Here is a 13,243-nt window from a genome sequence, read left to right on the forward strand (position 1 = left end):
AGACAAACCGAAGACTCAAGACTCAAGAGCCACTCACTGTGCCGCTACTGGCAGCCCCGAAAAAAAAAAGATACAGGCGCATGTACCCTCACATCCCTGGCACCTCCGCCGCACAGAAATAAACCTGGGGTCTGTGGCTCTTGCTGGCGCTGCGCGTGTCTGCATGTACCGGTACCTGGGCCGGGACCTGGCCTGGGCCTGTACCTGTACCTGCTGGTGCTTGCAACGCGCAGATATTGTACCCACCTCACTTACACCCAGATCCAAACTCTAGTCGACGACTTTCCTCTGCTTCTCATCTTGGCCTCACCTCTTCCCAAACCCACAATCCTTTTATCTCAACTGCGAGTCTCGATCGTCTCTCTTTTCTTTTCCTTTCTCTTCCCCTCTGCCAACCCACTGCGCCTTTCCAACTCCGCGCGGCGCTGCGTCACTGCGAGCCTCGCTCCTCCATAAAACATCCAACCATCCACATCCGCGCTGCTCGTCGTGCTTCACTTTCGTCATCGGCTCCCCATGTCGGTTACAGCTGCGCCCTCGACGCATCTTCTTCACCTGCCGCTGTCGCCGTCATTCTCCGGCTCTCGACGACCCGTGCTGCCTCCTCCTGGCATTGCCCTGCCCAAGCCCTCGACTCTCGCCCGCGACATCCATTACCAGCATCTGGCAAACGGCCTGCGGACGCCTCCAGTGGACGAGATGAGCACCACCTACCAGCAGGTGCCGGCCGCCTACGACAGCCATGCCCTGCGATCATACACGTCGGCAATTGTCCACCCCAGCAGGCCAAAGACTGTGGCCGTAGCTGGCCTCAATGATGCTCGGCAGTATAGCCGATATCCTGCAGTCCAGCAAAACCAACACCAATACCAGCACCAGATCCCCGTCTCGCAGACTCTGCACGCACCACTACACAGCACCCCTTCTGATCGATCTGCGAAATCAACGCCCGCCTCTGTCGTTTCCGCCAAGGATGCTGCCTCGTCACGGAGGAGCTCTGAGGCCCTCATCTACCACAGTCTCCAGATCCCGAGATGCATCAGCCCCAGCGGCGGCAGCTTGGCGGATTTTGCAGCTCAGGTTTGTCAAATCCTTTCCTAGCAACCATACATGCACCTATTTCGATTTTGTTCTACAATTTCTCTCGCCCTACAAGCTTCGCAAGTTTGTCTTGTTCTTCGCTGCTCTCTCGCCTTTTCCCCTCTGCCCGGTTGCCCAGTTTGCTAACGCTACGTTTTTCCTTTCTAGATGACGTGCCTCTTTTGGTTCGAACCTCATGAGCACCTCAGAAAGGCCGAGAGTATGAAATCACGGCCAAATGTCCTTCCTTCTCGTCTGGTGGATCTGGCCAAGCCAAGCTCGCAGTTTCGAAAATGGGTTTACAACGTCTTGTCCACCACCCAGGTGACACAAAACGTAATTCTGCTAGCTCTGCTGTTCATCTATCGACTCAAGTGCTCGACGCCGCAGATCAAGGGGCGAGGAGGCAGCGAGTACCGATTGTTGACTGTCTCTCTCATGCTTGGCAATAAATGTAAGCACTCTTGATGGAAGAATCATTGAGCGGAAGAAGAAAGGCTAATACCAGTGTCTAGTCCTCGACGACAACACTTACACTAACAAGACGTGGGCGGAAGTGTCCTGCTTCACCGTCAACGAGATTCACGTCATGGAAGTCGAGTTTCTGAGCAACATGCGCTACAACCTCCTTGCCTCCAAGGACGAGTGGGAGGACTGGTTGACCAAGCTGGCCTGCTTCCACGACTACTACGAACAGGCCCTCAATATCCCGGCATCGCCGCTGCACGTTTCTCCATCTTCCAGGAGCTTCCATTCTCCCATCCCCTCGCCGACCACGACGACGCTGGCAGCCCCTGCTGACATGGCCTTCATGCCCAGCGGCGCACCAAACTTCTCGCCTACGACCTCTAGACACGCTCAGAACTGGGCCATGTACCACGCCAACCCCGTGTCGCCGCTGGCTGCAAGGCCGACCATGGTTCTGCCCATCAACCGAAAGCGCAGCCCCGAAGTCGACCCGATTGAGCACCCTGCCAAGCGACAGATGCGTCAAGCTCCTCCAAGACCCAACATGACGGTGCCACCGGTCATGAACGCCCGGCCCAAGGACTCGGCCAGGCTTCCTGTCCCCCATCTCACTCTCGTCACGTCGCAGGTTACCCCCATTCAGCCACCTGTCTTCCCGGCCTCGGCAACATCAGCGGCAATGACCATGACGCCAATGACGACTGGATACGCTCCTCAGTCCCCCTATGCCGCTGCCAGCCAGAACGTGGTTTCTCTGCCGCCTCTCCAGCCCGGCGCACGCGCCATGTCCTCTGTCTATCAGCCTTCTTCCGCCCCGACGGTATCAGCCTCGACCGCTTTCCCCAACACGGTGCTTCCCAGCCAGCCATCGATGGCCTATACCACGCCCACCAAGCATCTCACCTCTGCCTACACCTCTTCACCCATGGCTGAGAATATGTTTGGAACCGCCTCGGGAATGCACACGCCCATTGCCCTTACGCCAATCTCCCACTCTCCCAGCGTCTACTTGCAGCAGCGGGCCAGCCCCTACCGGCCTATCCGCCACGTCAACCGGCTACTCTACCCACCGCCATCGGCATCGCTGGATCAATATCACTTGGCGGTCCCCGTCCAGCCTACGCAGATGCACTACCAGCCTCTTGGTCGACGAAACGATTTACGCACCGGCGTGGTGCCCGAGTTTGTCGTGTACAACAGAGGCCAACAGTCCCTCCCGCACAATGGAGTGCAAGGAGCGTATGTACCCTAGGGGTGGCTGCATTGTTCCTTTTGCAACCGTTGGCTGCTAGATGGGAAGCATGTCTGCACACCATCTTTCTACCGACAGTAGATGTTGTGAGACAAAAAGTTTTTATTCGACAGCGTGTCTCAACATCTTTGTACTTTTACTCATGTTTTCTTTTTCCGTTTCCGTATCTTTTTTTGGAGCTGGGGGGGTATTAATCCCCCCCTACCTTGTGTTATTAGTGTAATCTGTTTTTCTTTTTCTTTTTCCCATCTGTTTTCTTTTTCGGGCTTGTGCTATTTTATCAAGGCGAAGCAAATCGATTTGCATGGTTTGGGCGTTGGTTAAAGGAAATTGGCTGGTACATTGGGGGATATACGGCTTTGATCGGTTTTTCGGGTATGTCCATGACGACGGTACAGCACACGAAGGAAAATGGGAAACCTGGTCGAGCGAGTCTACAGGGGGTGCCAAAGGGAAATGCTTGATACACATATATGTCTCCAGAAGCTTTTTTTGGAGTTGATTTCTTTTCCTGTGGTTACGCGGTTAATGCCTTAACTCCCCGTTTTCTGTTTTATTTTATCACGTTTCTTTTTTTGAAGCTTTATTTTTACTATATCCATTATAATATCCATGGATGATGCATGAATGATCAGTGGTCTGGTTTTTTTACCTGACAAATGGGGCCAAGTGAAAAGGGAGGGCGGCAAGGCATAACTGGCTGGAATGAGAGAAACAGAACAGCTTCTTTTTCTGACTTTGTGAACTAGCCTTGCTGTTATTACACCTTTTCTTATCTGCTTTTTTTTTTCCTATCTGAGATACCACAATTACGATTTAGGCTTTTGGGGAGATGAGAATTGAAGTGAAATGGCATTATGATGTTGCCTTTGTTCTTTATACGTGTTTTTGTCTCTTATGGGTGATTTCATTTATTGGGTGAATAATGTGCCGCGAACGGAACGGTATCGAGGGAGAGGGAGGGTGTATGTTGAACAGGTTTGAGTTTGAGTGGCAAGAGGAGAAGAGGGATATTGTATGGACTCCTTTGCAGGGAGAGCTGACGATGCTTTTTGCTTAGATGTCATTGATTTTGATTTTGTGTCTGTCCGTGTCTTTTGCCTAGAGTGTGATGCTTGGATTGTGATGGACTTGGGATTTTGTCCTTGATTGAGTGATTGTTGGGCTTGAACTTGCGCTATATTGTGCTTCATCATGATGTGTATAAGATGTCCATGTTGTGAGTCAAGGGAGGCGTTACTAGCGATAACGAAAGGATGAAGAGTACGAGAGGTGTATAAATTAAGAAAAAGAAAAAAAAGGGAGTGTATGAACTGACTTGTTTCATTACAGGAGCATGAATGCTCTTTGAGAGCAATACGATTATTGAGGTTGCTGCAGGGTATCTATTGCCAGTAGTATCGAAGATATTATGTAATCTCGTGCTGGTGGTGTTGGAGTTCTGTTGGCTTACTCTGGACAGTCCCCGTATCTATCCGTTTAGAGTACGCGTGAGACTAATCATGATGAAGCATGAATTTCCGCTCTTGATGTATCGCTGTATCTTTTGTATTGCATTTGTATAAACTTGGCTGGGTCCTGGCTTGAGCTCACTTCTACATCTGGGTCACCGAGACAACGGCTCCACGGATTAGTGCGTAAATGGAGACGGAGGGAGCTGCATCTTGTGCTGCAAAACATGGCTGGACCTGCATCATGCTTAAAAGTGGCGAATTGAATGCAGTTACTTTACCATTTTGTAGCTGTTCCTTGCTCTTTTCAATCATCGCCATCTTGTGCTTCTGCTGCTGTTTCTCTTTCACCTGCTATCTTAGTCCAGGTACCGATACTTTGCAGAGACGCCCGTGTCCTCGTATTTCCAGCAGTAGCCAAAAGTCACCTTCCCTCCCTGTAGCCCCACCGCTGGAAATCCCACCCAGCCTTTTCCTCTGCCCTTTTTCTCCTCTCCTCCCCCAGGTTCTCCCTTTGGAAATCTCGTATCCACCGCAATTCTTGCCTCGTTTCGAAACACCATCGACGACTACATCTCGATTTCCAAGAAGTGAAGAGGAAGAATTCATTTGGAGGAGGGCAAACAGAAGACGCAAAGGATTCTTTCTCTTTTCTCTTTCCTTTTCTCTTCTTTTCCCGTTCAATCGTTTTCCCCCGACACTCGTTTACTATTGTGGGGAGGAGGGAAGACTGTGGCGTCTTGTTTATTTGCTTTGGCTTGGATCTACCTGGCAGCTGTCGCATCAAGAGTGAGGTGAATCTGAGCAAGGAAAAAAAAGAAGAGAGGGATACAATAGGAAAAGGAAAAGACAGATGAAAGGACGCTGTTGATCGACACGGTACCGACATCTTCGCTCGTTACGATTTCTTTGCGCGCTTGCGACATCACCGACGACAACGAATACGACCTCTTCCCTAAACACCAAGATCGCCCATCATGTCGGGCTTTGGCGACTTCACCTCCATCTGCGAGCACACGCCGCTGCCGCTGTGCGCCTCCGTCGGCCCCGTCCTCTCGTCGTCGGGCCGCGTCGGCATCGAGCCCAACTGCTACGCGCGCAACATCGAGGTCGCAAACACAATCATCTTCGAGGGCGCCGCGTCCTTTGCCCACATTGGCGCGCTCGTCATGACCGTCATCATGGTCCTGCACGTGCGCAGCAAGTTCACCGCCGTCGGCCGCAAGGAGATTCTCAGCTTCTTCTACCTGTACATGCTCCTGACGTTCATTTCGCTCGTGGTGGATGCCGGCGTGGTGCCTGCGGGCAGCGGGCCGTTTCCGTACTTTGCGAGCGTGCAGAACGGCCTGACGAGCGCCGTCGTGACGTGTCTGCTTGTGAATGGCTTTGTGGGATTCCAGCTGTACGAGGACGGCACGCCGCTGTCGGTGTGGATGCTGTGGCTCTGCTCGCTGGTGGCCTTTGCCATTTCCTTCCTGGTGTCGTTGGCGACGTTCAAGGGCTGGGCTGGGCTGGGGCCGACGAACACGATTGGCCTGTTTGTCGTCTTGTACCTGCTCAATGCGATTGAGCTGTTTGTGTACGTGGGCATGCAGATTCTGCTGGTGGTGCGGACGCTGCAGGACCGGTGGCCGCTGGGCGATATTGCGTTTGGCATCTTCTTTTTCGTGGCGGGACAGGTAATTCTGTATGCGTTTAGCTCAAAGATTTGCGTGGCTGTGAGCCATTACCTGGATGGGCTATTTTTTGCGACGATTTGCAACTTGTTGGCTGTCATGATGGTTTACAAGGTGAGTGAGATTGACGAAATTGTAATTGAGAGAGAGAGAGAGGGGGGAGGGGGGAAGGGAGGACGAGTGAGAAAGAACAAAGACGAAAAAGGACGAAGGAAGAAAAGATGCATGAGAGGAAAGAATAGACAAGGAAGAGTGAAAGAGGGGAAGAAGAGAGGGAAGAGTGAAAGGGAAGAAGAAGAGAGAGAAGATGACATGTGTTACAGACACTTTGCTAACATGCTGCTTCTAGTACTGGGATTCTATCACCAAAGAAGATCTCGAGTTCTCTGTCGGCACCCGCATGAACAACTGGGAGGTTAAGGAGCTCCTCGGAGAAGATGAGCGCCGCGGCACCGTCTACGCAGATGATCCCTATGCTCAGTCCAGCGGCTACGACTTGCCTTACTCTCCGACCACGAACCGCTACTCATCTCGGCACTAAGACCGTTCGCCATAGCCTCGAGGTGGCGTATCTGTTTATTTCTTTTTACGCAAAACTTGTTTTTATCATATTTTTTCTTTACGCGCACTTAATGTTGGTGAATCGAGGAGGAACAGCTTCAAGCTTCACCATATCGCTACTATTTTCTTCCCCGTCAGACGGGACTTTACGCTTTTACGTTTTTGTGAGGCTCTTTGCAGCATGCATATTGAAATGGCACGGCGTTTGACGAGAGAGTGTGATACCTGACGAGATGTTGAGAGTATCCGTGTTTCTTACAATGTCAATTTTGAATAGACGAGCGGGGACGAGGTGGTATATAGAAACACAGATAGTACATGAATTAACACGTGAATGCTGTAGCATGCTCGGCGACTTTGTCTAATTATAGATTGCATCCTGTCAGCAGAAACCTTCCCTTTTCATGTCTATGTCGATGGTGATTACTAAAGAGGGGAAATCGACTCACTTCTATCCACCAAGGCTATGATAAATTAATAACAGAGGGAATTCTCGCTATCCTTATCTGTATGATGGGGCAGATGACTGGAAGGAACGATAGCTCGTGGTGGATTACGATTTACGGTTGATACAAGTGTGTTGTCCATCTGTTGTTGGTAGTTAATTACCGAGTTTAGTAAACGCCAGAAGCGTACTTTTGCAACGGAAGCTGGTGTTGCTGCAAGTATAAGCGCTTGTGGGTGGAAAGGGTCGTTTCCGGGATGCTTATGACTTGGTTGAAAGACAAAATAAGTCTACTCGACTTGCTGGGCTGAGTTGCAAGGTAGTGAGCTTTTGCATATAATCGATGCGTGTCCTCGAGCCAGTCAGCCTCATCGTTGATCGGACTTTAAACTCGTGGGAGTCTTGGCGAGACTTGGAGAACACGAGTAGTTTGAAGTCTAACGCTTGCTGACTTGTATATATTAGTTGCGGCGAATAGCCCCAGATTACAATTTGTTTACTATTCAGAAAATATAACTCGAGTGACTAGTTCCGTGAGCAGCTGAGATTAATTATCCCACCAGTCCCAGAGCCTGTCAGCCTTTTTTTTATGCATTCAACCCCAAAAGTTGACGCATTTGACCAAAAGTTGCAAGATTACACAATCTAGAATGGGCAATACATTCTAGGCAACCGACTACTGTTTTTGGTCTTCGCTTCTATGTAATAGCCTGTTAAACCGAATCCTTTCGACTTGAGGGAAGCTCAGACCACGTAACTCAAGAACCAGGGTCAGGCGTATTTCTTGTCGTATCATCATAGTGTAACAAGGGTTTTTCCAAGAATGTCCACCCCTTCGGCATGAATAAACTGTCCGGCCGAGTTATGGGCTCGATCGCGGAGGGCTGTGTTGCTTAATACCACCTACAGTACTTACTATCTTTCTTTGGTGGTTCCACTGAATGATCATGGTGGGGAGGCCCTTTTGCAACGAAAAGTTACAGTTTGTTTTAATTTGTCGCTTTTGTTACTGGCAGCGGGTTTATGAACCTCGGTATCGAGCTGATGTACCTAGGTAGGCGAAGTGTGAAAGTAGGCGAAGTCAAAAGAAAACAAAAAAACGAGTTTAAGCCTCAAGGAGAAGTTAATTTGTTACATTGCTACTTTGTGCGTCCTTCAAGGCAGCAGCGAAAACAACAAACCCCCTCCCCCCTTATTCTGTTCCTTCGTGTTCCTCTAAACACGGAGTTAATAGTAGAATAGGAATACGCATCACTAGCGATATTCGCAACTCGCAGCGAAAAGAGGCTTAAAGTGTGTTAAAAAAAAAAGGAGCATGGAGCACAGCCCAACGCCAAGGAAGATTCTAACTCGCCTGAGGAAAGGGTTTGCGAAAGAAAAAACCGGTACGCAGAATCCTTCCTTCATGCTTCCAAGTTTTCTTTTTCCCCGCCCCTCCCGGCCTTTATTATTTTTTCTTTCAATCCTTTACTTCTCTTCTTTCGTCGGCGGCGGAAATACTACAGTACCACACACTTTTTGGAAGTCCAAGTCCGAGGCATATCGGGTTTCTGCAAGAGTTGCGGACTTGTGTTGTCTACAATCTAGTATATTGCAGGGGAGGGAGGGTGTGAAACTTAAAAAAAGTCCTGTTTATACTAATCCATCATCATGTGTGTGTGTGTACTGTATCAACTTTCTGCACTATCAGCTGTCAAAACCTAAAAAGACCCTTGTTCTTCCATTGTAATTCGTCTCTTGGCTTTTTTGATACGCTTTGCCAAGGAAGCCAAGCAATTTTAAGGGCCAGGCTATGAAGCGAGCTGCTAAACAGGCGAAAGTAGAGCAATTATGCTACGACTACCTATACTGCTATAGGTAGTAGCATGGAATAGAGAGAGATGTAACAAATGACTCGCTGACGAAATATTGCCTAAGTAGGGTAAAACTCACGCCGGATAAGAAGGAAGCAATGAAGAGAGAGGAAGAAAAAAAAAAGGGCTGCAGTAGGTAATAGGTCGTACGGGGTTTCCCAGTAGGAATCTTGTTTGCATATACGCACACCACCTTGCCCATGCGCTTTCTTCATCGTATACATCGTATTATGACTTGACTTGATACGGATTGCTGCTTGGCTTTTCGTGATTAGTCGCACTAATGCTTTGTAATAACCTCCGTTGGACATGACTACTGCTGCTATACTTGTACACCAGCTAGGGCCTAGCCTTTTGTCTTGATGACCTGCTCGATTTCGACGGACAAGCTTGGCGGTTTGGGGTAAGGCCTCGTTTTGTGGTATCTAGAACGCGTGCTTTTGTCGTGCGTTTCGTCAGCAGCTGCCGATCTACCGCTTCAGGACAAAGCTGAGCAGCGGGTTGTCCGCTCGTGCAGGATTGTAGATGCAGAGCTAGCACCACCCACTACTGTAAGTAGTCGTGGTATAGGTTGATGCAGACTAGGAGGAATAGGCAATAGATGGCGAGCGTGACGGATGGCGATTGGGCCGCGCAGAGTTTAACAAGGGGCTGATCCTCTAATTCCGTGAAATAGTAATACTAGCAGTACTGTAGTAATACGCCTACTTCGTGTCTAGTGCCCCCTTGGTAGACTCTTGAGGATTCGGACCACTAGGATCCTCGACTTACATCCGAGAGAATCCCGGCATTGCAACAACTTGGAATCATCAGAATATCAAAGCAACAGCCCTGCCGGAGATGGACATGGACCGTGGGCTGGATTGCCGAAAACTGGAGACTCGGAGCTGAATGGGGGGGTCTTTGTCTAGACACGGGCTTTTTATTTCCCATTCAAAGGGGGCGTCCGTTTCTTGGCTTTATGGGCAGTCCGAGGTAGAACCGGGGGGTAAGGATGGGCATTATTGGCCAATTGGCGTCGAGGGCAGGTTTCTGTGTAAGTGATGTGTTATAATTGCTGCGCCCATCGCTCGCTTTACTTTACCGTTGCTGACATATTACGAGTAAAAAAACAACAACAGAACTTTAACGAAATGAGGTTGATCTGCTCATGACATGTATAATGGGGAATCTTCATCCCGCTGGTTTCAGGTTGTGCTGCTCGTTATGCTTCTCATCCACGAGCATTGTTCGAGTACGGTATGAGCAAGATACCTAGAAGGGTATACAAGACAAAATTTAGTTTGGAAGCAAGCCAAAATCTGACACTGGCCCAAATCGACCGTAAAGCTCACTACATGCAGTCAAAGACCCCTCCCCCCAGAACAACCACCGTATAGGCTGGACAAGGGTTGTAGGATTTTTCTCTCGTACGAGTAGACACGGATCGGAGTACGGAGGAGACACTAAAAAGCAACTCACAGCGACAGGCACTCCACATCACGCCAAGGACAGAATTTCAGGCTGCTGCTTTTTCTTTTTCGTCGATTCTATATTGCGATGTGAGATATTTCCGGACCGGAGTTGCAGCAAGCCAAGGATTTTCATAGTGGAGAAAGAAGAGCGTATGAGAGTACTGGACGAAGAAAAGTTCTTTAATAGGCAAAACAAGACTTATTAGTGGTTACCCGTACTGTATTATGTATATTACCATCATTGAACCTTTACTGAACCTTGCCTTCGAGTGAAATAGGACCCGACCAAGGGGTGCGAAGAAGAATAGGGACAGCAAGATAAAAATGCACATACAGGTTTAATAAATAAACACTATTTCATTAAAGGAAAAGTCATCCAGCACGCCTGTTCTGTCATCTACACCAGACTCTAGACATACATGAAGCTTAGTAGTTGTTGCTGTAAAGGCAGTAATAGCAGTAGCAGCAGTAATAGTAGCAGCAGCAGAGGTAGCAGTAGCAAGTGCTGGATGACTCTAGTGCTATTGTAGTGTGTAGAGATGAGAAATGTATGCTGATTGTTTAAGTCACTCTTTTCTTCGCACCCCCTTGTCGACTCTGTTTCGAGGGGAGGGGTGTGCGTGAAAAAGACATGTAGCAAATAGCAGGGGTCCCCTGGTAATTTCCTATCTCGTCCATTCATTACCGGTAGAGACAAAGCAAAAGGTTCCAGCGCCGGTTTTCCATTGCTGCTCGTACAACCCAGCATCTACCTAGTCTGCGTGCGTGCAGGATTTTGACAAGTCGGGTAAGCATTCAATCTTGGACGGCCGCAGCATTGCGAGCACTCACATCGAATCAGACTGGCCAGGGGGAGGGGTGGAGGACAGTCTGGAATGTCTTCTTTTTTCTTTCCCCTTTTTCTTTCTCTTTTTCTTTTTCTCTTTCTCTTTGAGTTGCGACGTCACGGAAGATGCCGCTGGATTGTGCTGACGCAGAGGCAATAGTCGCTACTGTGTTACGGTTATTGTGCCGAAGCCGAGCTCAGCTGCTCATTAATTGCCGTTCTATTGAAAAGGAAGACACGTCGTTCTAGAGCCCAAAAAGTAGCGGCACCCCGAACGGCATATTGTGGGACCCAGGGGGTCTGGAGAAGGATAGGAAAACAGTGGAAGCCTTTTTAACCTGCTAGTACAATACGGCTGAGTGCCATTTTCCATTTTTACGTGATTGAGCTGTCGAATAAGTAATACAGGCGGCTGCTGGATTACAAAATGTGCGGCCGCTGCTTATTAGACGTGATCTAGGGCCGAGTTGCGTATTAGGTTGATCATCGGACGCTGCTCTGACAGGGTACGGAGGATATAGACGATATACCTGGTAGATGCTATATACAGTAACCGCGTGCTGAGCCTGTCAGTACAGTAAGGATGTAATACTGAGCCGCAAGAAATACTATTCAGGTACTGTACAAGTAAGACTGTGGTGACCCTGTCTTTTTACGTGGGGGAACTTCTACATATGGCAACACAAAAGCCCGGCGAGCGGAATACAGAGGAGAAAGATTGTTATTCGAGTGGAGACGCACTCCGACGAAGCGGAAAATGGAGCCTTTTAGCTCGTGTAGACAAAATTCGATGATTGATAATACTATTGCCCTTCTCGGCAGTTTCAGTCTATTCTGGGCAGGGTGAGTCAGTTTAGCCTTTGGCGTAGGTTGCTGATCAGAGCTGAAGTTGGATTGTTTCTGTGGACTAAAGCAGCTCAGCAAAATAATAAGCGAAATACGCGAAAGGGGGAGAGCTAGTATACATAGTGGCAGCAGTAGCGGAATCCATTAGCAGCTGAATGAATATTGTTCGTAGGTATTGCTCTGTTTTTTTCAGCGCCCTTGTCTATGCGGGCAAGTTTACCTGTTTCGAACACTCATCGCGTGATTGCGGATACTGCTAGAGAATGAACCACAGAACTATACGGGCACTATGGCACGGCTAGGTGTATTCCGCGGCCGTTTGCCGTGATGATAGATTTGGGCTATGTTATGCGCTATGCTGCTTTTCGGTTTTTGCTGACGCAGCATACGATTGCCCTGAAGCAGTTAGTTTATACCAGATACATGAGGCAAGGAGAATACACCTGGGCAACAAAGAGTAGAAGTGGGCAGCACACTGGATATATCGAGCCACGGCACGAAGCTTTGTCTCGGGGATCAAAGTGCTCGTGTTGGTAGGAACTAATAAGCTTCGGATGACGACATTTCGATTATTAACACCAAAGCCATAGCTCGCATCGGGTTGAGTAATCTCATTTCCCGATCGCTATAGCCTATCCACGCCTATTTGTTCTAGGAGTTGCTAGCGCCGCAGTAAAAAGGAAAATAGAGTCGAGAACACGAGTAATGCCCAGCCGGGCAAGGTTCGGACTTGAATCGAAAGGATGTACTTGTCAAGAAAAAGCGAGGAGAGCGAAATGACAAGACAAAATAAGCTATCATTGACTAATGATGACAATACCAGCGAGAATAAAGGAAAGGCGATGTGATAGATCTTTTCCCCGGAAATAAGGGACAGGCCAGTCGGCGAGTTTGTCTCATGCGGAAAAGAATCCTGCAAAACTCAATTTCCATCGACCATTGACCGTTTTGTACACGTTAGGGCGCGGCCGCTTAGGCGGCTGTTCACAAAACAATTAGTAATGGCTTGGGTAGGATTTGCGGCAGAATGAGGAAAGACATCTATGAGCAGAGCAGCCGGCAAAGAGGCTCGGAAAGATGCCTTTGACTGAAGAATGCACTTGTACAAGTATCCGCAAGTTGCCGTATCGGGCGTATCTGGGCCGTGAGTTGGATATGATGGGCCATGAGACATGTTTATCGTTGATTTGGGCCCGAGGCTTAGACGCGAACAGGGGTTGCAGGGAGCATCTTGGCACGTACGCGAGGGGCAAATACGCCTTGATGCTACGGCGAAGAGAAGGTTTGATGAAATGCAACGGCTCGATTCTTCTGCTGTTGTTCGATTTCTC

General features: G+C 49.0%; 2 protein-coding genes across 2 annotated transcripts; both read left to right on the forward strand.

The window, feature by feature from the left end:
• Positions 1–516: 516 nt before the first annotated feature.
• Positions 517–2,800, forward strand: TGAM01_v208547 (hypothetical protein; the record flags this gene model as incomplete). Its single annotated transcript, XM_018806695.1, has 3 exons — positions 517–1,080; positions 1,249–1,534; positions 1,596–2,800. The coding sequence occupies 3 exons, from the start codon at positions 517–519 to the stop codon at positions 2,798–2,800; spliced, it is 2,055 nt and encodes a 684-aa protein (XP_018660165.1).
• A 2,428-nt stretch (positions 2,801–5,228) lies between these two features.
• TGAM01_v208548 (chitin synthase export chaperone) lies at positions 5,229–6,468 on the forward strand (the record flags this gene model as incomplete). The annotated part of the gene is made up of 2 exons (XM_018806696.2): positions 5,229–6,041; positions 6,277–6,468. The coding sequence occupies 2 exons, from the start codon at positions 5,229–5,231 to the stop codon at positions 6,466–6,468; spliced, it is 1,005 nt and encodes a 334-aa protein (XP_018660166.2).
• Positions 6,469–13,243: the final 6,775 nt, after the last annotated feature.

Source organism: Trichoderma gamsii (assembly GCF_001481775.2).
Source record: "Trichoderma gamsii strain T6085 chromosome Unknown Scaffold_36.2, whole genome shotgun sequence".
In the NCBI taxonomy this organism is placed as follows: Eukaryota; Fungi; Ascomycota; class Sordariomycetes; order Hypocreales; family Hypocreaceae; genus Trichoderma; species Trichoderma gamsii.